Raw genomic sequence first — 24,566 nt, 5'->3', positions numbered from 1 at the left:
TGCGTATGTTAAACCATCCTTGCATCTCTGGGGTGAAACTCAATTGATCATGATGAATTATCTTTTTGATGTGCTGCTGAATTCAGTTTGTTAGTATTTTGTTGAGGCATTTTGGATCTATGTTTCTAAGTTATTGGTCTATGGTTTTCTTTTTTGGCTGTGCACTTTTTGGTTTTGATATGCAAGGGGTACTGACTCCACAGGTTGAGTTAGGATTTCTTTCTTCTCAGTGTTAACATAATAATTTCTGTAGGATAGATGCCAGTTCTTCTTTGTAGATCTGGTACAGTTCAGCTATAGATCTGTCTGTTCTGGGGCTTTATTTCTTGGGAGATATTTTTTTAAATTTTTTTATTTTAGTGGGTTTTTAAAATTCAAATTAATATGAGGGTACATTTTTTAGGTTACATTGTTCTCCCTTCCAGGGTAAAGTTTTATTTGTAGATGGTCCCCTCACCCAGGGGGCGTGTTATACACCTTCACATTGTGCACATTAGGTGAGATCCCGCCTCATGCCCTCCCTCCTTCTGGACTATATTATTGTTTTATTGTTCTTATGAACATGTAATTGTTTACATATTGATTTCATATTAGTATGGAGTACACTGGATATTTATTTTTCCATTCTTGAGATACTTTACTAAAAAGAATGCATTTCAACTCCATCCAGGTAAATGTAAAAAATGTAAAGTCTCCATCATTTTTTAATGGCTGAATAATATTCCATGGTATACATATACCACAGGTTATTGATCCATTCATGGGTTGATGGGCATTTAGGTGGCTTCCATGATTTGACAATTATGATTTGAGCCACAGTAAACATTCTAGTGCAAATGTCTTTGTGGTAAAATGATTTTTGTTCTTCTGGGTGGATACCTAGTAATGGGATTGCTGGGTCAAACGGAAGGTCTACCTTTATCTCTTTCAGGATTCTCCATGCTTTTCACCAAAAAGGCTGAATTAGTTTGCAATCCCACCAGCAGTGTAGAAGTATTCCCTTCTCTCCACATCCATGCCAGCATCTAGCGTTTTGGGACTCTGTGATGTGGGCTAATCTTGCTGGGGTTAGGTGATACCTTAGAGTGGTTTTGATTTGCTTTTCTCTGATGATTAAAGACAATGAACATTTTTTCATGTATTTGTTGGGCATTTATCTGTCATCCTTGGAGAAGTTTCTGTTCAAATCTCTTGCCCACTTATAGTGAGGGTTGTTTGCACTTTTCTTATTGTTTAATTAGAGTTCTCTGCAGATTCTAGTTAGTAGGCCTTTGTTAGATTCATAACATGCCAAAATCTTCTCTTTGGGGAGTTTAATTACTGCTTCTACCATGCTGCTCATTATTGGTCTGTTCATGATTTCTATATCTTCCTGATTCAGGGCAGGGAGGAATGGATGCACTGATTGCCTGTAATGCAGCTGATCTGCATTGTCCTGTTCCCCTATGATTGTCACAGTTGAAGCTGGTGCTGGATAATCTTTATGCAGAGTGGTGAATTGTTCCTCAGGTTCCTCCTAGGCAAGTCTCTTTCCATGGGTGCTGCTGTTGTAGCAGATTGCTCTTCTCAGGCCAACCCATGGTGGTGACAATGGCAGCTTGGCAAGGTTATCTTAGCAGTGGTTGTAGGTATCAGGGCTGTAGGCTTTTGCTCCCTCCAACTGTGTCTAGGTCAAATGGTGCCTTGAGGTTAGCAGGTCCCTAGTGGAGCACTGAACTATGGAGGTGATTCCTGCCAGGCAGCCAACAGAAGCCATGGGGTGGAGCCATTGGTTCTAGTGGTAGCACAGGAGCCTTTGGGGCAATAACACCAAAGGCCTGGTGGGAGCTTAGGGGTCTTAGGAATGGGGCTACAGACCTGGGCTGTTGGTTAGCCAGAGATCCTCATCTGCCCAGATCTTGTAGAGGCATCCACTGCAGGTGGTGAATGTGGTACATTCAGCTTAAAGAATAGGGTTGCTTTGCTCCCAGTCACAGACCATACAAGGGTTTCTGCTCTTTCTGCTCCCTCCCTGGCCTGGGGTGGGGGGTGGTGGTGGTGGTGCAGAGGTGGCTGCTGCAAAGCTGAGCCCTGAGTTGACTCAGTTCTCTGGACTTGAGACCCTGGAATGGAAGTCCTGGGGTCCCTGCTGTGCCTGCTCTCTGGTACAATGTCGCCACATAGATTCCAAGCATGTCCCTGATCAGTCTGGAAGTCTGTGGTGACAGCTGGGGCCATGAATGCCAGTTGGGGGAGTGAGGAGATCCAGGAATCTCTTTCTTATCCTTCGCATGTTAATGCCTAGGTACCTTCTGATCTTATTGAGTGGATTGCCCCATCATCTTCTTCACTCTGAATGCTCCCTGTTGCTTCTCCGATGATTCACAATATTCCTTTCCAGAAGGCCCTTCCTTAGGTGGACAACCACCTGCGACTTTGAATCCTGTCCTTGAGAGTGATGCGTGGGCTGCTTCTAGTCCACCATCTTGCCCCACCCTTGACATTTTCTGAATAATTATATTCTAATATAATTCACATATTCTAAATGTGTCATTGTAAACAGCATAGAGCTGATATATTATTTATTATTTAATTTTATTGTTTTTGAGACAGAGTCTCACTTTGTTGCCCCCGATTGAGTGCGGTGGCATCATAGCTCACAGCAACCTCAAACTCTAGGGCTCAAGCAATTCTCTTGCCTCAGCCTCCCAACTAGCTGGGACTACTGGTACCTACCACAACACCTGGCTAGTTTTAGAGATTGGGGTCTCATGCTGGCTCAGATTGGTCTGAACCTCTGAGCTCAGGTAATCTACCTCGGCCTCCTAGAGTGCTAGGTTTACAGGCGTGAGCCACCATGCTCAGCTCTAATGTTTTATTTTTAATCCACTTGTACAATATTTGCTGTTAAACAATAGCATCTAAGCCATTTGTTTAAATTACTGATTTGATTTTCTAGTCTTCTTTGGATTAATAATATTTTCACATTCCTTTTTTTTTTGCATAATATACAATTATATAAAATCCATATTTTTTCTCTTCTCCTAATTATAGAAAGTTGGATGATTTTAATTCCAAATTCTCCTGTACTTATTTTATGCACTTATTTTTATGTATTCAGTCATACTTGCATTTTGATTACTTTGTAAAAGATTGGTCATTCCATGCAATCAATATTGTTCAAATTTTCCCCATATTCACTTTTATTACTGTTCAATACTCTTGCACCTTGCATCCCTCCCAGACAAAGTACAAATTTAAAAGAAAGTTTTGGTGAAATTATGTCCTTGGCAAACTTTCCAAGTTTTTGTTTGTCTGAAGATGTCTTTATTCTTAACTTTTTTTTTTTTTTTTTTTTTGGTTGTACACAATTCTAAGTTGACAACTATTTTCTCTCCACTCAGTAAAGTTTCAATATCACTTTTCTGGCCCCTACTGCTGCTGTTTTGCAGTTAGTTGAAAGTCTGGTGTTTTCTTGAACATATTAAATGAAATTTTAAGTTTTTTTCCCCTCTACCTATGTGTTTTGTAGTTACTATAGTTTGCCTAGGGTGGACTTTTTTTCATTTATTCTGCTTAGTGTTCACTGGGTTTTTTGACTCTGGCTTAGTATCTTTCAATTCTGGCAAATTCTCAGCCATTATTTCTTTTAGTACTATGTCCTTCCCCAGCCTTTTCTGGAATTCTAGTTAGATATGTGTTAGACTATCCAACTTTATCTCCCATGTTTCTTAACTTCTATTTTCTAATTTCCATTTCTGTCTCTTAAGGATGGATTCTAGATAATTTCTTGAATTCAACCTTCTGATTAATTTTTCTCAGCTCTGTCTAATGTGCTGGTAAACCTGCCTAGGGAAATTACATTTCTATTATTATTTTTTTGGTGTCTAGAAGTTCTGCTTAGCACTTAAATCTTCTTGCTCTCTACCACATTTCCAATCCTCTCTTTCATTTCCAGAAATTAAAGTAAGGACTCTTATTTTATATCCTAGGCTTGACAATTCCAGTATCTGAATTAGGCAGTCTGATTCTCTGCTATCTGTTGTTTTTACCTTGCTCTTGGCATGGTCTCTTATTTCCCTTTATACAAGTGTTTCTGATTGTAAGTACTCATTTCCTTGGAACTATTTATTTCTATTCCTCTCCATTTTTTTCTAATATTCCTATTAGTTGGATTTTGACCTTCCTGCTTTGACTATATATCTTAACTCTCTATCATATTTTCCATCTGTATTTTGCTTTATATTCAGAAAAAAAGTTTTTAACTTTATATTCCAGATTCTAGACTTACACTATTTCCCATCCCTCCTGTTGATTTTTTTTTAGTTTTGTCAATCATATTTTTAATTTTCAAGTGTTCATTTGTCCTATACTTACTTCTTTTGACATACCAATCTGTTCTTTTTATTCAATGCCAATAATCTCAAATCTTTCTGAAGCCTGTAATTAAACTTGTAACTTTTTTCTTCTTTTCCTTGAATGAGCTAGATTTCCTCGGGGGCCATCCTTTTCTTTTGTGTTCATTAGTTATACATTCGTATTTTTGAATAACAGGTTGGTTAGCAAAGGTAATTGATGTGGATTTCCTGCATCAGTGTACTGATCAATTTTTCTAACACATCTATCCCTTGTAGGGAAGGGCTGATTTACAGCTCTCTCTAAGTGGACAGGTTATGCTGACTGGAAGGCTTTATTTAGGGTTCTGAAAAGAGAAGCCTATAAGCCAACTGGGAGCCCAAACCCTCTGTCCATCCACTTCCCCAACAAAAATAGAAAATTTCAAGGAACTTTCTGGGGGAAATTTTTAGAGGATATTTTTTGTAGAATATTTTTAGAGAATTTATGGAAACTTTTTCTTTCCCTCTAGAGAAAAGTTGACCCTTTAAATCTATCGCTTATCTATGTCTTCTTTAAGGTCTAGTATCATTTTAGACTCCTGCTATTCCATTTCTTTCTTAGGTATCAGTTCCCAAGTAGGAGTTCTAGTCAACTGTTCATTTTTTAGCAAATGTTACTACATCTTTTGGTTTTATTGAGAGGAAAATCAGATTGAAAACTCTGCTTATGAAATCAGTGAGGATGTGGGTGGAGGGGTAATGGGTGGAAAAATGGCCCAGGTGTTCCCATCTTTGCTGGTAATTCTCCTGGCTGGGTCCAGGTGAAATCTGGAGTTTTTCCTGGGGATCCCCCGGGCTATTCCTACCACCACTAAAGCTTGTTCCCATTTGTTTTTTCTTTTGTATGTTATAACCTTCCCTGCTCAGCATTATTTTTCAGTAGAGTCCTATTACTTTCTGTTTTCCAGAAATGTAACTAAATTTCTGGTTTGCTGATGGGATTCCTTCCTGTTCTCAGCACTGTTATGGTTTTTTTCCCCCCATTAGTATAGTTTTATGGCTATTAGGCAAGGGAAAAAGTGCTCACACTTGATCTGTCACCCAAACAGAATGTTCTCATAATTCTAAAAAAATGTAGACATAATCTATTCTAATATTTAAGTTACTCAATGCTTAGTAGCTTCCATTATATTCCATTAAGTTCAATTGATCAGTAATTCAGAAAATTGGCAATCTACCTTTTCAAATATTTGGCCTGAAAATCATTTTCTTTTTAATGTATATGCTCTTTCCTCTTATTATCTACATAATAAAGTTTTTCTGATTTCGAAATGAGAATAAAAGCACTGGCCTAAAGTAGTGAGGGTTAGTAATCTATCTACACATATACATTTTGTTTTTGGTTTCTATGAAATTCAGTATTTCTCTTATTTCTTATATGTCCACTAGAGCCATTTCAAACCATAATGATTCAGAAGTGAATAAAAAAATAAAACACAGCACAAGAGATGTTGGTGGGATCCGTTTTCCTAAGGTTTGAAATGTGCTATAATCTACACAAAATGCTCAGATTTGTACATAGGAATATTACCTTTTTATACCTATGTTTGGATTTGTGGGAAAGATTTATTTTCAAAACGGAAAAAATAAATCTACTTACCCCTAGAAAAGAGAAAGTTAACCAAAAAGCTTTTCCTAGATAATGAAATGCCAGAGGGCTTTGTACCACATGAAGAGGGTACCATATCTCACGCCTGTAATCATAACACTCTGGGTGCCTGAAGCGGGTAGATTGCTTGAGCTCATGAGTTTGAGACTAGCCTGAGCAAGACCGAGACTGTGTCACTAAAAATAGCCGGGCACTGTGGCAGGTGCCTATAGTCCCAGCTACTTGGGAGGCTCAGGCAAGAGGATCGCTTGTGCCCAAGAGTTTGAGGTTGCTGTGAGCTATGAGGTAAAAGTGAGACTCTGTACAAAAAGGTACTATATCATGTTCCACAGAAGGGTCTGTTTTTACATAATCTAAATTACCGTGGATATTACAGCATGCAGTAAAAATATGCCAATGCATATAGAAGTCACAGCATATAGTTCTTGGACAACAATTCAATCTCACAGTGAAGTGACAGAAGCAATCTTCTTGGGAGTCAACAGAGTGGGATGGAAATGCTATGTCTTTGGGGCAGAGATCCCTAAATTCAAATCTTAGCTTAAATTTTTTAAATTATGTGACTAAAAAATGTCTAGTTATTAATCTTAGAATCTCTATTTCCTGGTGGTGGCTCACACCTATAATCCCAGTGCTTTGAGAGGCTGAGGCAAGAGGCCAAGAGGTCAAGACCAAGGTTGAGTAACACAACAAGACTTTGTCACTACAAAAAATAAAACAAGAAAGTTAGCCAGGCAATGCACTCTGAAGTCCCTCAGGAGGATGAGGCAGGATGTTCACCTGAGCCCAGGAACTTGAGGTTACAGGGAATTATGATGGAGACACTGCACTCTGGCAGCCTAGGTGACAAAGCAAAACTCTGTCTCTTAATAAGAACCCAAACCTCAATTTCTTTATGTGTAACAGTGTAAAACTGAGATGATAATGCCTACCTCACGTAGCTATCATGAAAACTAAGTGAGATAATACAGGCCAAAGCACTGGCATGTAGCAGACCCTTGACAACTACTTCCTTTGCTCTGCTTCTTCAAAACCTCCAAGCCGAGAGAATTTACTTGTCTACCCCCAAAGTTTACATTCAAGTGTTCAGGAAAGCAATGGCAAATCTTGACTATGTTCCAGTCGTTGGCACGTAATGCTGATGACTGCACACACCTGGACTTAACCATTCATTTCTTCTGATCCTCTTCTTATTACTAAATTCATTATTTCCTTCAGATTTCACATCCCTTAACACTTCACCTCATTGCTGCTGCCTCTGCCCGCAGAAAATCCCCACAGAGGAAGGATGATTACGTGACACTGCCTATGAGTCACTGCGCCATCATCCCTCCAATGACCTTTCTCTAGCTGTGCATCAAAATTCTGGGGCTTCCTAACACATTTGTCTGGACATCATCCCTCTCTAGCTTTCCTGCCTCACAGTTGCCCAGTGGGTGAGCCTCACTTTCACAGATAGATCTACTAGCTCAGAGAATTTTCATCTTCAAACATAGCTTTGTAATTGGCAAGGGGTGCTCTCAGCTCGCCTACTGTAATGAAACGAACAAAGCCCAGTCTGTGTCAGTGTGCTTTTAGTACACAAACAGCGTAGCTTATGCATTTTTAATGCTTAAGACAACATTAATACCAATTAGTAGGGCCAAAGAAGAGAATTAAAATACTTCTTCACAGATAACATCCTCTCTTTGATGACAAAGCTCATATATTTTACTATTGCTGATTCAACAAGGAAATGAATTCCTAGACAGTCAGGTCTGTATCTGGAAAGGCCAGCAAATGACTTTTCTTTGTGGATTCTAAAGCCATTTATCTTGAAGTCTTATGATTGGTTTTATTTGCCCATTAATTTTCTTTTCTTTTTCCTTTTGAGAAAGGGTCTCCTGAAGACCCAGCTACTCAGGAAGGACTCTATTGCCAGTACTAGAATGCAGTGGTCTCATCATAGCCCACTGCAACCTCAAACTTTTGGGGTGAAGTGATCATCTTGCCTTAGCCTCCTGAGTAGCTGAGACTACAAATGGGCACCAGCAGACTGGCTAATTTTTGTATTCTTTTTGTAGACACTGGTTTTTGCTCATGTTCAGGCTGGTCTCAAACTCATGGCCTCAAGCAATCTTCCTGCCTTGGCCCCCCCAAAGTACTAACATTACAGGGGCTTGAGCCGCTATGCCTGGCCTAATTTTCTTTTAATTTAGACAACTCACTACTTGCCTTTAGAATTGTTTTCCTCTCCACATGTACTAGGGAACAGCTACAGTAAAGTGTGATGCTCTTTTCTTCTGGGATTGCTTTGAAATGCACCAAGTTCTGGCCCTCCTTCCCTTGAATATGAGCACTCAAGGTCACCATGAATCTTATCATCCATTTGGGCAATACCTGAACAAATGGCTCTTCTTTCCCATTTGATTTTGTTTCTTAGTGAATTTCTTTTAAAACTATTACCTATCCCAGGTTCCCATATCCCTCTTCCTCTGCCCTCCACACCCATTTGAAGCTGTAGTAGTGGAGTGAAGTCTTTCTTACTTGGATTATTGTGTCCGGATGATACAAGCTGAGAGTCCTGAAAACAAACAAGAAGTATCAATTAATTTTCTAATTCTGACTTTTAAAAGTCAAGTAGAACACGAGATATATTACTAGTCTGGTCATTCAAAACAGATTCATAGCTTTGTTATTTTTGAGACAGAGTCTCAAGCTGTTGCCCTGGGGACCGGAGAGTGCTGTTGCATTACAGCTCACAGCAACCTCCAACTCCTGTGCTCAAGTGATTCTCCTGCCTCCGCCTCCAAAGTAGCTGGGACTACAGGCGCCTGCCACAATGCCCTGCTACTTTTTGGTTGCAGCCGTCACTGTTGTTTGGCAGGCCCGGGCTGCGTTCGAACCTGCCAGCTCGAATGTGGCTGGTGCCTTAGCTGCTTGAGCCATAGGCACTGAGCCAGATTCACAGCTCTTAATCTTTACTAGTTTCTGTATGAGAAACATTTACATGAATGTGCTTGTTAAGCAGTTTTGGGAATATACTTTCCAATCACTTTTATTTTGCATTACTTACTTACCGAGGTGACAATCACATAACATAAAATTAACCATTATAAAGTGAACAATTCAGCAGCAGTTAGTTCATTTACAATGTTGTGCGACTACTACCTCTATCCAGTTGTAAAATATTTCCATCACTCCAAAGTAAAAACCTTTATAAATTAAGTAATATCTTTCTATTTCCTTCACCCCTCAGCTCCTATCAACTACCAATTTCCATGTGTCTCTGTAGGTTGACTATTCTGGATATTTCATATTAATGGAACCACATGGTATGTAACATTTTGCGCCAGGCTTCTTCTCTTTTTTTTGGCTGAGGCTGGGTTTGAACCCATCACCTCTGATACATGGGGCTGGTGCCCTGCTCCTTTGAGCCACAGGCACTGCCCCCAGGCTTCTTTTACTTAGGATAATGTTTGGAAATTCATCAATACTCAAGTGTGTATCAGTACTTCATTCCTTTTTATGACTGTATAATATTCTTTTGTGTGTGTGTATAACAATTTGTTTATCCATTAATGAATAAGATTATTAATGAATCTTTGGGGCTGTTTCTACCTTTTGGATATTGTGAATACTGCTGCTGTTATAAACACATTATATACATGGACTTGTCTGAGTCCCTGTTTTTAATCCTTTGGGCATATCGCTATGGTGGAATATTTTGGTCTTATGGCAATATGTTAAACTTTTTGAGGAAATGCAAACTTGTTTTCCACAGAAGTGAAACCATTTTGCTTTCTATCAATAATATTGGAACATTTGCCAACTTTATTATTTTTCATTAAGAAAACTGTAGCTATCTTTGTGGGAATGAATTGATATCTCATTGTAGTTTTGATCTGTATTTCTCTAATAACTAAAGATGCTGAATTTTTTTTATGTGTTTGTTAGCCATTTGTATATCTTAGGAGAAATCTATAGTCAAAGTCCTTTGCCACTTTTCAAATTGAGTTGACAGTCTAGAAACTAGACCCTTATTAGATATGCAATATGATTTGCAAATATATTCTCCCATTCTATTCACTGTCTTTTAATTTTATTGATAATGTTTTTTGATATGTAAGTTTTAAATTTTGATAACATTTCATTTATCTAATTTTTCTTTTGTTGCTCATGCTTTTAGTGTAATATCCAAGAATCTACTGCCAAATCCAAGGTCATGAAGATTTAAACCTTTATTTTCTTATATGAGATTTATGGTTATAGTTTTCATATTTCATTCACTGATATGTTTATCTTTTGACTTTTAATACAACTCACTTTTTTTTGAGACAGAGTCTTTTTTTTTTTTTTTTTTTGAAACGGAGTCTCAAGCTATCCCCCTGGGTAGAGTGCCGTGGCATCACGCTCACAGCAACCTCCAACTCCTGGGCTCAAGCGAGTCTCCTACCTCAGCCTCCCAAGTAGCTGGGACCACAGGCGCCCATCACAACGCCTGGCCATTTTTTGGTTGCAGCCATCATTGTTGTTTGGCAGGCCCGGGCTTGGGATTCGAACCCGCCACCTTAGGTGTATGTGGCTGGCGCCTTAGCCGCTTGAGCCACAGGCGCTGAGCGTTGAGACAGAGTCTTATTATGTTGCCCTCAGTAGAGTGTTGTGGCATCACAGCTCACAGCAACCTCCAACTCTTGAGCTTAAGTGATTCTCTTGCCTGAGTCTTCCAAGTAGCTGGGACTACAGGTGCCTGACACAATGTCTGGCCATTTTTTGTTGCAGTTGTCATTGTTGCTTTAGCTGGCCAGGGCTGGGTTCGAACCTGCCACCCTCAGTGTATATGGCTGGGCGCCAAGCCTACAACTCACTTTTTTTTTTTTTTTTTTTGGCTGGGGCCGAGTTTTAACCCACCACTTCCGGTATATGGAGCCAGCACCCTACTCCTTTGAGCCACAGGTGCCGCCCTACAACTCACTTCTTGAAGGTACCTTCAGTTGTACCCACTTCCTCAAGATGAGGCTGGTAACATCCCATCAGAAACACTCTGTTGAACAACTCTTGTCAATCTCATGTTGGTGTATAAGAAGATTATTCCCCATATCCACTTATCTACAATTGCAAAAAGCCAGTGTTCTATAGTATTTTAAGTTTAGTTAATGCTTAGGAATAAATAAATCTTGAAACTGATTTTATTTGCATTCAAATAAAATGTGAAATTTTGACTTGAGGATTCACAATAAAAATTTGCTTTCCTTGCAAAATTCTCATTTAAAATAAAATGCAAGGGAGAATGATAAAAGAATGAATTAATAGAGATGACAGGAGTGTAAAAAAAGTTAAGTAACAGCATGTAAAATCCATCAAAACTCTTTTATACTTCTGGCACATGTAAGAAAAATCCAGTGAAATAAAATTAACTTCTAATATGTATATGGCTTTGGGCAGCGCCTGTGGCTCAAAGGAGTAGGGCTCTGGCCCTATATACCAGAGGTGGCGGGTTCAAACCCAGCCCTGGCCAAAAATTGCAAAAAAAAAAAAAAAATAATAATAATAATATGTATATGGTTTACCATTTTATCAGAATTTTTCTCCATGAATATAGTAGCTATTCGATGTGACTTGTGGCATGTTCAAATCCAAGTAATAATATCTGCCTTAAAAGGAATTTCACTGGAATAGTATGAAATAAGCCAGTCTGGTAGTTGAAGGCTGGATGGGAAAACTGGGAAGAGATGGGATTCTCACTCTATTAAACAGACTGAGTCATACACAGATGCCTATAACAAGCTATTCATCTAAAGGAAAAAGAACAAGTTCAGTTCTCACTTTGAGATTGTTTTTGGAAATGGACTTATGAAGAAGAAATATTGGTTCTGAATAATGGGCTCAAATATAATCTGCAAAAATAATTTTGGCCTCTCTTGGATAGATGCTGTGACATCAACAGTTAAATCCCCCACGTAAATTGGTGTGTTTCCTTCCCTTCTAATTAATTTAGAGTTTATAGCTGAGCATGAATTAGTTTTAGCTCTGACATGTGACAAAGACTCCGAGTCCAATTTGGTTAACTCCTCTCTGCTGTCTGGAGAGCTTGGCCCTTCAGAGGCGCCCTGTGCCAGGGAGGGAAACACTTACTCGCCACAGAATGCACAAAAATGGCAACCAAAGTAGTTTTTAGCATGAAGCCCATTCTTTTAAAAATAAAATGAAAAAGGAACAGTAGTACTTTTTCTAAGACAGTTTGCTGACACTAATGGGAAATCTAAGTTTTTATTTCTTGATGTATCCTAAAACTTAGGTGATGACTGTTGACCATAGACCCATCAGCAGTGAACCAAAGATGAGCTCACAGGTGGCCTGAATTATGATTATATACTGTAAAGCTACACATTCCACAGACAGTGACTTCAAATTTTAACCAAAATACCACTGTAATTAATGACTTACTATTTTATGTAGGGCATGAAGAGAGGCAGAAAATGATTAAAAGTATTTGGTACCCCTGGCCCCTCAAAGTCTCTGTAGGAGAAACAAGAATAAACTCAAATGCTTTGTCCCTAACATGTTTCCAGCTGACATCTTCTTGGTGGTACAATAAACCAACAAATGTGAGCTCCACTGACTCTAACCCCAATGTTCTGTGCCACTTTGGGGTATAAACAATGTCCCCTTATCATTCCTACTGGCATCTGGCCAGTGTGTGGCCAGTCTGCTAAGAGAGGGTACAGTTACCCTAATTGATGTGTGTACAAGTTCTTATAACCCAGGGCTGAAAGTGATGCCCTGTTACCCACAAGTGCTTCAGACTATGTATGCTGCCCTGCTTTCCTCTCCTTGAAACACATGTCCTGTCAGTGTTTTCTGCCTGGTAAACTTCACTCTTCCTTCAAAGCCTGGAACAAGTCAGCTCAAAGGTTACCTGCTCTTGGAAATCTTCCTGAATCTCAGGACAACTTATAATATGGAGTAGTTGCTTCTTTTTTTCACTGTCCTCTGTCATAACTCTATTATAGTAATTATCTTTTCAATGTTGGCTTTTTTCAAAAAAGGAAAGCTTTATTGAAGTATAAATTACATAAGCTTCACATATTTAAAGTCTATAATTTAATAATAAACGTCATGAAAAGAATGCTTCTTGTCTTGACCCAAAGAAGGCTCTGTAATACTTGTTCATGAAAGAAAATAGAGAAAATCAGGAAAATTAAAAAAAAAAAGAAGTTTCCTATAATCTCTTATGAGGATATTTCCAAGGTTAATCTGCTGCTTTTGGTTTGCCAGGGTCATTCATCAAGTATGTGATATTCTAATGGTCAAGTGCACAGAAGGGAGAACCAGTCCGGGCTCTCTCCTTGAAGAATGTCTACGCGTGAGAATTTATTCTTCTCCATCTGTAAGTCCTGAATTCTCAACACTATTCTGCTACAGTACTAAACTATTCTTTGCTACATAGACTCCTTTAAATGTGGTATTTAGCTAAGAAGAAAAGTTCATATAAATCATTTTGTTGAAGACAGAAATAACTAGGCTTACTGGTATATGAGAAAGCCCTTCAATGAAACACTGTAATAGAGACCATATTTCTTTAAATGTAACATGCCATGCGGACCGCACAAGGCTGCATTACCCCATGTACTACCAATTGCTGCCAATTAATTGTAAGATTCCTACAACCGTAAAACAAATTCAGATCTTAGTTATCCTAATATATGTGCTGCTGAAGCGAGTACAAGATTTTAGTTATGTTAAAAAACATGAAAAAAAATGCCCCTTAAATCCACGAAATGCAGTAATTCTTCAGTAATGTTTCTGATGGAGAACAGCATCACAGTACACTGTGGGGGTACTACTGAAAAATGGCTTTTTGAAAATCATTTGAGAAAGGCTCCCTTCATACCCCTCTTTGCTTACCTATCAGTCCATCAATGGAACGACAAAAAGGCAAGAAATTGACATAAATCTCGTATTTTCAGACCCCCATGTACAGCTAATCACTGTAGGAAAAATTACCACCTGACCTGGTTGGGTCTTCCTACACCCTCACCAAACCCTTTCTTAGAATATATTCATAATTGATTTAAATGTTTATTGTGAGGTGATGCTAAACGTGGAGTTTTAGTGGAGACATCCTGCAGTGGAGTTGGAAGCACGCTGGCCACCCAAAGACGGAAACATATAACACCCTTTGCAACTTCAAAGCACTTTTCTTCACACTTACTGCCTTTCACTCTGATCCCAGCGTGTAAAGGGAAAGGCAATAGGATTCTCAGCTCTGTAATGAGGCTAGGATTTTTCTGCATAATGCTTTAAAAATCAATCACCAAGAATAGTTTCCGATCAGGTCTGAGCCCACCAGAATCAGCTTCTATGACCACGTGAAATGCTTGCGAAATGCCATTAAGTTTGGGCATATATCTTCTTGAGGATGGAAAATGCCCCACAATTTTGAGTTCTTTATTTGCATTTCAAAATGTGTGAGACTGCTGCAGAAGGGAAAGGGAAGAAGCAAAGCAAATTCATGTCGTCTCTCTTCCTTGAAATACCTGATAATGGTAGCCAATTTAAAGGAGTTATGCATTCTTTTCTTTACCAAATTCAATTACTTTTGAGATGTGAAGAATGAGGTAGAAATGCCTGGTGGTGTGTTTTGTCTAGGGAGCTGTGACTACAAATTAAGTCCTCAGAGAATAGAAAAAAATGAGGTAACTTCATTATCAATTGACTTTATTATGTATTATGTCCTTCCATACCCAGACAAAATGAGGAAATTCTCAGAAGTATTTAGCTAATTACCTTAGTGATACTGGTACTTCAGAATGCACAGTTAAGTCAACTTTCCTTGTGAGGTCAAATTGTCCCCTTAAACTCAATAAGGCTTAATTTCATTGTTTATTAGTTATTGTGGAGATTTTGCCCATCAAATTCCAAAAACAATTACAGCACCTACTCACTAACAATAGAGATAATCTCAAACATTAATAGTTTAATTAATGAACTGTAATGCTCTGCTGTCCGAACATTCATTTGTTGAGATATAGGTTAAAAGAGGTGCACTTTGTGTGAAAATTAATAACAGTCTTTGTTGTAGGGAGGATGATGTCACTCCTAAAGATGTTTGCACCCTAATTCCTGGAACCTGTGACTATGTTACCTTACATGGAAAAAGGAATTATGCAAATGTGATGACATTAATGATATGTGGGTGAGAGATCATTAGGTGGGGCTCAATATAATTGCAGGGGTCCTTAAAAGGAAAAGGAGGAGGCAGGAGCATCAGAGAAGGAAACTTGAGAGGGGAAGAGAAGTCAGAGTGATGTGAGCCTTGAGCTAGGAATAGAGGCTGTCTCTAGATGCTGAGAAGAGCAAGAAAACAAGAATTCTCCCCCTAGAGCCCTCAGCAGGAACTAAGCCCCACTGACACCTTGATTTTAGCTCCGTGAAACTGATTTCGACTTCTGGCCTCCAGAAGTGTAAGATAAATGCTTGTTGTCTTAAGTAATTAAGTTTGCTGTGATTTGTTATAGTAGAACTAGGAAATGAATGCAGTCTTGTTTCTTCTGTATGAGATAAATTATAATAACAGTTGTTATAGTGAGCTTCTAACAAATAAAAGCATTATTAAAATCATGCAATGTGTCTACTCCTTGAAAGAAAACCACTTATTCTTTCTTTCCTAGGCAAGGCAAAACCAAGATCTGGAGGTGTAATACCCCCATGTAAATTCTACAGGAATCCTAAATAAGACACATTTTTTTTAGTTTCATTTGAATTTGAAATTCTGTGCTCTATATGATAAATAATGGATCTTTCTGAGAGAAAAATAAGGCACTTCTAACTTTCTGCCTTAAAAATTAAAAAAAATTTTAGTCATGTTTCTGTACATTAGACCTCTAGAACTTTATTCATCTTACATAACTGAAGCGCTGTACCCATTGGCCAATTCTGACCTTACCCCCACCTCTAGCACCTGGCAACCACCATTCAACTATCTCCTTGTATGAGTTTGACTATTTTCTATGCTACATGTAAGTGACATCATACGGTATTTGTTTTTCTCTATCTGGCTTAATCTGCTTTTTAGTATAATGTCTAAGCTATATATATGTATATCTATATATACATATACATACTACTTGATATATTTGAGAAATGTGACTACAGTTTACAATACTGCATTGTATACTTGAAATTTGCTAAGAGGGTAGTGTTTTCATTAAAAAAAGGAAACTGGTAAATATGTGAGGTGATTGATACGTTAATTAGCTTGATGTGCTGATTATTTCACAAAATATATAAACATAGGGACATCAAGTTGCTTATCTTAAATGTATACAATTTTTACTTGTCAATCATACTGTGATAAGGCCAAAGACATGACATTTCTGCATTCGTAATTTAAAGTCTCAATTTCATCTCAGGAGTTAAATCATTATTTATACTTAAGTATTTATGTAAAACAAAACAGAACTTTGTACAATCCTTTTGGAAAAGTAAAAACAAAATAGGCTTTGGTATGTGCCCAGTTATATCAAAATTTATACTTATATCATGGGTATGTATATTTGGCCAGATGATGTACAAAGGCTTTAAGCATCTTGCACTTTATTTTAAGTGTGGAAAGATGTCACTGGAAATACATTCTGAATAAACTATTTAACTAAATTACCCTGCATTAAAAGAGTTAGAAGCCTGGGAATTCAGATGGGTTCTGGTTTTTAGTCCACCAATGAGATGCCACATTCATACATTTAGATATTGTCTAAAAAACTCAAAATTATTTACTATCTAATCCTTTGGTAAAAAACTCTAACAACCTCTGATTTATACAATGCGTCCCTGGGAAAGAATTAGATAAACCTATCAGAAAACAGAACAGAGTTTGGAAACAAATCCATGTAGTTACAAGAAACTCAACTGCTGAAATAGAGTACTTCAACCCAGTGGGGGTGGGGGAATGCACTACTAATACATTGATAGTGTTATAACAATTCACTAATCATTGAAGAAAATAAAACTAGAATCCTAAGCCATACCACCCATGATTTCTTTTAAAAACCCTAAAAAAAAAAAAAAAAAAACCTGTAAGAGAATTGGAATAAAAGAGAGAACACTGTTAGAATGCTAGTGTAGGGAACATCGTTTTTCTCTGACACAAAAATTAAACACTTTGTTAGTATAAAAAGCACATAAAAAGATTACAAGAAAATAGCTGCATTGCATGTAACAGACCAATGAATAAGATATTAGGAGTTTCTACAAATCATTTTGTAAAAAGTAGCAATAGATAATGAATGGGCAATTTACAGAGAAAAAATAGTCAATGCTCAAGCTCAGAAGTAATTGGGAAAATGCAAATGAAAACAATGAGGTTTCAACTTTTCATCCATCATATACACACAATAATAAAAAGCCAGATAATATTAATCACTGGCAAAGATATACAAAAAATACTTTTGAAACACAGCCAAGAGTAATTGTGGTTTCTGATGCCCAGAGTCATAATTCCTGTTCTAGGTATCCTCACTAGAGACACTGAGTATCAGCACACAAAGAGGAATTGACAAAAAGCGCTCATTAAAAGCAGCGTCATAATTGCTAGGGATTTCTATGCCCCACTGACAGAGCTGAACAGATCATTGAAGAAGAAAAGAAAGAAAGACTGGACTTAAATGGGACTCTAGAATGTTCTGTAACTGACACTTATAGAACATTCTACCTTAGAACTACTGAATATAACATTCTCATCAGCACATACAACATTCACCAAGACTGATCATACCTTAGGCCACAATACTTGTCTCAATAAATTTAAAAAAAAAATTGAAACCATTCCATGTAATTTCTCAGAGCACAGTGAAATAAAACTAGAATTCCAAGAGAAAGACTCAAATCCACAGAAAGTCATAGAAATTAAACACTCTTCTGCTGAACAATTATTGAGCCAATAATGAAATCAAGGTAGAAATAAAAAAATGTCTCAAACTGAATGACCAAGGGGACACAAACTATTAAAATCTATGGGATTCAGCAAAAGCAGTCGTAGAGGGGAAAAGTCACAGCTTTAAATGCTTACATCAAAAAGGTAGAAAAATAACAACCTAGTGACACATCTCAAGTAACTAGGAAAGGAGCAAACCAAATGCAAAGCCAGCAGAAAAAAAGAAATAATTAAAGTCAGAACAGAATGGAAAACAACAGCAAAGATTAAACAAAACAAAAAGTTGGTTCTTTGAAAAGATAAACAAAATTAATAGACCGCTTGCTAGATTAATCAAGACAAGGAGAGAAAGGATGCAAACTTAATCAGAAATAAAAGGAGATTATGACTAATACCAAAGAAACACAAAATATCATTCATGAATACTATGAACCATTTATACACACATAAACTCGACAATTTTGAGAAAATGGATAAATTCCTAGAACCACACAATCTTCTCAATCAGGAAGAAACAGAACTCTTGAACTTATCAGTAATGAGCAGTAAGATCAAAACAGTAATAAAAAGTCTTCCAACCAAAAGAAGCCCCAGACCAGATGGAGTCACACCCAAATTCTACCAGGTTTACAAAGTAAAACCAGTACCCATACTGCTGAAATTGTTTCATAACACTGAGAAGGAGGGATTCCTCCCAACTCATTCTATGAAGCCAGTATATTCTACCAAAGCAGGAAAAAAAACACAACAAAAACAGAAAAATACAAACCAACATCCCTTGTGAATACACATGTTAAAATACCAGGAAACCATATACAATACTATATCAAAAAAATAATCCACCATGGCCCAGTGGGCTTCTATCCAGGAATGCAAGGATGATTCAACATATGTAAATCAAAAAATGTGATTCACAGCATTAAAACAAAAAGCAAAACAAAGACTGTATGATCACCTCAATACATGCTGAAAAAGTATTTGATGAAATCCAGCACGCTTTCTTGACAAAAATCCTCAACAAACTAGGCACAGAAGGAGCCTACCTCAAAATTATAAAAGGCTTATATGACAAACTAATAGCCAACATCACAGCGAATGGGGAAAATCTGAAAGCATTCCCCCTGAGAACTAGAACAAGACAAAGGTACCCGCTGTCATCACTTCCATTCGACTTAGTACTGGAAGTCTTAGCCAGAGCAATCAGGGAGGAAAAAGAAATAAAGGGCATTCAAATTGGGAAAGAGGAGATAAAACGTTTCTTGCTGATGATCTAATCTTATATCTAGAAAACCACAAAGATGCCATGAAGAGACTCCTGAAATTGATAAATAAATTCAGCAAAGTCTCAGTTTACAAAGTAAATGTACACAAATTAAAATGCCTAGAAATCTATTTAAACAAGGAAGTAAAAGATCTTTACAAGAAAATCTACAAAATGCCGAGGAAAGAAATCACAGATGACACAAACGAATGGAAAAACAGCACCTCATGGATTGGTAGAATTAATATTGTTGAAATGTCTGTACTACCCAAAGTGATTACAGATTGAGTGCAATTTCCACCAAAATACCAATGTCAGATTTCACAGATCAAAAAAAAAAAAAAAATTCTACACTTCAAATTTGGAACCAGAAAAGAGCCTGAATATTCAAACAATCTTAAGCAAAAAGAACCAATCTGGAGGCATATTACCAGAATTCAAACTATACTAACATGGCTACAGTAACCAAAACAGGATGGTATTGGCTCAAAAATAAAGACACAGAATATGGAACAGAACAGGTGACCCAGATATAAAACCATCTACATACAGTCAACAATGTACACTGGGGAAAAGAAACTCTGTTCCATAAATAGTGCTGGGAACATTGGATAGCCACATGCAGAAGAATGAACAGGATCCCTATCTGTCCCTACTCACAAAAATTAATTCAAGATAGATAAAAGACTTAAACATAAGGCATGAAATAATAAGAATTCTAGAATAAAATGCAGGAAAAACTCTTCTAGATATTGGCCTAGGCAAATAATCTATGACTAAGATGCCAAAGACAATTATAGGGATGACAGAAATAAACAAGACTTGATTAAATTTAACAGCTTTTGCATGGCTGAGGAAATCATCAACAGAACAAGCAGACAAACCTACAGAGTAGGAGAAAATATTGGCAAACTGTGTATCTGATAAAGGGTTAATATCCAGAATACACAAAGAACTCAAATCAGCAAGGAAAAAAAACCCATTAAATAATGGGCAAAAGACATGAACAGAAGCTTTTCAAAGGACGGTGGACAAATGCTCAATGTCGCTAATCATCAGGGAAATGCAAATTAAAACCACAATGAGATATCACCTTGCCCTGTTAGAATGCCTTCCACTGAAAAGTCCCCAAACATTCGATGTTGGCGTGGGACTATAAATTACTACAACCTCCATGGAAAACAACGTGGAAATTCCCAAAAGAACTAAATATAGACTTACCATTCTATCCAGCAATCCTACTACTAGGTATCTAAGGAAAAGGAGTCATTTTATCAAAAAGATACCTGCACTTGAATGCTTATAGCAGCATCATTCACAATGGCAAAGGTGTGGAATCAACCCAAATGCCCGTCAATTCATGAGGAGGATAACCAAATGTGGTATATGTATACCATGGAGTACTACTCAGGCATAAAAAAGGATGAATTCATGCCTTTTGCAGCAATTTGGATGGAACTGGAGATCATGGTCCGAAATAAAGTATCTCAAGAATGGAAAAACAAATACCACATGTACTCTCTTAATAAACTGGAACTAACCAAGGGCACATATGGGCACAGAGGGAAGGAAGCAAAAGCCAGTGGGGATCGTGTAGGGAGATGGGTGGTGGGGAGTGCCAACAATCTCCCTAATGGGCACCGTAAATACTATTCGAGTGGTGGGCACTCTCACAGCCCTGACTCAAGCATTACAAAAGCTATTCACGTAACAAATGTTTACTTGTACTCCTTAGTACTGCTGTAACAGTTATTTTGATAATCCCAAGCCATAAACAATCTCAATGTCCATTGAAAGGAGCTTGATTAAATAAATTACAGCAAATTCGTACTCACAATATTCTGTTGCTTTTGGAAGAATGAAGCAAATCTCTGTATGTTCACTTGGAAAGATCTCCGAATACATATTATTGATGGAAATGAAAATCAACTTTTAGCAAAAAATATACCTTTGTGATAACAGTAATGAACAGTTATTTCAATAATTCACTTTAGAAAGTAGCGATTTTTGATTTAGCAATGATATGTATATATTGTAGGTATCTGGAAAAAAATTAACTTGGAAAAAATGCTGTTAGTATTAACTACATGATTTAAGAGTTTAAAAAAAGTGCACGCGCACATATGTGCCTGTGAGGCCCAGGGAAAATATGCCTGAAATGGTGCTCACTAAACTCCGGGTGGGGAAATGGAATCTGGCTGGGGGTGCCAGAGACTGGCACATTTTGCTCTCTTGCCATTTGTATAATTTCATCTTTTAGAAGGAGTACATAGTTAGATGTCAGTGGTATGGTTAAAAAAAAAATCAAAGAAAGCCTATAAGACTAATGTATGCAGTGATTTAAGCGTATTTTGTGGCTGACTTTTTTGTGAGCTTTTTCTTAGAAAATATAGAAACCTTTTTTTAAAGTCCTAGAAAATATTTTAAGCTTTAACAAGATACTCAGGGAAATTAAATACCAAGTCTTCTATTCTAAGACATTGATTTTAAGATATATCATTAATTTAATAACAGGTTTTTAGGGAAAAAAATAGGACATACAATTACACTGAATGTATAAAATGATTGTAAGATGCATTTCAACTTTACCAATGCTTCTAGACAAGCTGACAATTATAATAACAGTCCCATTTTGCACAGCGTATGGAAGTGTAGGTAAGTGAGACTGTAAGCTTGATTTCCCCTCTTTGATGAGTAAATACATATGTGCTTACAAACTGTTAAAGATCAGCTTCATATTCCTCGGGCAGGAATATTTACGGAGGAAAAGACCTTGAAGATTAAATTCACTGTCCACTGCTAATGTCTATGTGAATAAAACAGATTCCTGGAGAGTGGTGCGAAAATCTCACCTTATTTGGAAATGGGAATTTGCTTGGTTCCACTTTTCCAGGTGCTTGAATAGCAGAAAGTGGTGGAAGCCAGGTCATCTCCTAAAGGAGGGGATGAAAACAAACAATATTGTGATACAGGGAACATTCAAAGTGAGAAGCTTGTACAGCAGCTACACAGCATGCCTCAAGGCATGAGGATAAGGATCGCATGGGGAGGGGAAAAGAATTTTTTAAAAAAGGATATGCAACCCATTCTTGTGATTTCTTTTCTTAATTTTACCAATTCTTGATTGCAAGGCTATTCCATTTTCACTTCATTTAAGCCCTTGAGCAAAGGGATGACTCATTAGTTCTATGGAAAATGCAGTATAAAGGGGGTGGGACTTGATCCCACAAAATTCATAGGATGTCTCTGAAGGAACGTACAAAGTACTTTTAACTTCATGGATTTTTATTAGAGGAGTTATGCATACTATTAGAGACAAAATATGAGTGCCCAATAAGCTCTACGGATCACTCTGGTCTTCATAAAAATGTCATATTCGTGGATACGTTAAAAATCAAATCACATGTATACAATATAGAGAAAATGGTGTCATTTTTATAACACAGTATTAGGAACACAATGTGAGGTTAATTTGCAATAATCTGTCTTACGCTTTTCTTTTTTTTTTAAAAGACAGAGTGTCCCTCTGTTGCCCTGGGTAGAGTGCCGTGGCATCACAGCTCACAGAAACCTCAAACTATTTGGCTCAAGAGATCCTCCTGCCTCCGCCTCCCAAGTAGCTGGGACTACAGGTGCCCATCACAACACCCGGCTAGTTTTTCTATTTCTTAGTAGAGACAAGGTCTTGTTCTTGCTTAGGCTGGTCTCAAACTCCTGAGCTCAGGCAATTCACCTGCCTCAGCCTCCCAGAGTGCAAGGATTACAGGCATGAGCCACCACACTTGCCCAACCTGACATAGGCTTTTTGACATACACGTTCACTAAACTGTGTGTGGGAGGGAGGGGTTGTTTTATTCATTTCCAATATTCTTTAGTTTCATCTCCTGGAAGACAACTATAACCAATAAATGATTATAGAATTAAACTGATATCTGATTACCAAGAAGCCGACTTGGAGTTTACAAATCGGTTCCAAATCGTTTCTTGGTTTGCCTGCACTTTCCAAATCTATGCAAGCATAGAAGCCGTAGGTGATCCATTTCAAGAAAAATGAGGAATTCTCTGTCTGAGGTAAGGACATTTCCTCACCTCCCCTTTAGTAGGTGAATGGGTGTTAAAAAGGAATTCTTTTTGGTTTTTGGAAGAAAAGGGTTTCCTGAGAATAATTTTGTGCCTTCCTTGTAGGTCACTCTTCTCTGCAGTACCACAGATAGCGCAGAAACCCCACAGGGAGCAGAGGGAGGGTGAAGACTTCCTGAGCCCACAGCACCTCTCTCCCACCAGGACATGTGCCTCGGGTGGTGGGTGGGCCCAGCACATAGGCATTCGAGGTATCCCTTCTCATTTTGCTATTACCAAGGTTCCCCTGGAGAAAGCAAAAGGGGATCCAACAAGCCTTTATTTTTCTGTCTCTTTCTACCACTTGTTCCCCACCAATCTGTCAGCCCCTTGGTGACCCTTTTGAGGAGGCTGTTAATCAAGATTGTCAGGTTTGCACCCAGGGTGGTCTCTGCCTTTGTCTTTTGAACCCATGGGCCACCTCCTCTGTTCAGATCTTACATAGATTGTTCCCATCCAGGTCCTTTGTAAACAAGCTCTGAAGACCCAGTGGGTTTTCTTCCTCCTACCCCCATCCTTTCTACAACTTGGCTTTCCCATATAGCTTCTCTCTATAAAGTTTCTGATTTTTTTCTTTTACTTGAATTACTGTCAAGGATATGTGTGTTTTTGCTATAAGCGGTCTTAAAATCTTTCGTGGAGGAGTTAGTTATCAATTACAAACCATGGAAACCCATTGTTCTTTCTGTCTTCTGTTGACTGTCTGATATGTCTCTGCTAATCAGCCACTCAATAGCTTCCTACAGCAATCACTCTTCAATTTAGACTGTATGATTCTTTGCTAAATACAAACTAATTATTCATGATTAAACATCAGACTTGCACATACAACCCCCATATGTCCATGTTAACTTTGCATACAGATTCCATCTGTGTACCAGAATGCCTTATATATGTGCATTTTATGTCCGCCTGCTGCCAAAATCCTCCCAAAGATGAACTATTATTTCTGCATGTCCCGCAGCCACGCACAAATAAACTAAAAGTCCCTAAAAATATAAATAACAGGGCGGCATCTGTGGCTCAAAGGAGTAGGGTGCCGGTCCCATACGCCCGGAGGTGGCAGGTCCAAACCCGGCCCCCACCCCCCAAAAATATATATATATATATCTCAATACTTTCACAACACTTCCTAGACCAACAGCATCTTGTAACTGATAGTTTCAGGTTAAAATCTGTTTAATATACAGTTTATCCAAGAGTAAAATAGCACAAATAGCACATAAGATTTAGGACATCACCAAGCTGCAATCGTTAAGGGTAAAAACTGTGGGCTCAGCGCCTGTG

The 24,566-nt window shown here is 37.9% G+C and overlaps 1 protein-coding gene across 1 annotated transcript in view; it reads right to left on the bottom strand.

Annotated features, from left to right (window-relative positions):
• Positions 1 to 24,566, bottom strand: part of AFF3 (AF4/FMR2 family member 3) — a 529,930-nt gene that overhangs the window by 174,015 nt on the left and 331,349 nt on the right. Inside the window, exons 8-9 of the mRNA XM_012807928.1 lie at positions 22,013 to 22,093; positions 8,512 to 8,548 (exon numbers count right to left, since the gene is read on the bottom strand). Of these exons, the coding sequence (XP_012663382.1) occupies positions 8,512 to 8,548; positions 22,013 to 22,093 (118 nt within the window). The remainder of the gene's footprint in view (positions 1 to 8,511; positions 8,549 to 22,012; positions 22,094 to 24,566) is intronic.

Source organism: Otolemur garnettii, unplaced genomic scaffold (genome assembly GCF_000181295.1).
Source record: "Otolemur garnettii isolate 467f Iridium unplaced genomic scaffold, OtoGar3 scaffold00079, whole genome shotgun sequence".
Classification (NCBI taxonomy): Eukaryota; Metazoa; Chordata; class Mammalia; order Primates; family Galagidae; genus Otolemur; species Otolemur garnettii.
Note: the sequence above shows the minus strand (reverse complement) of the source record. Positions and strands in the feature narration are given on the sequence as shown.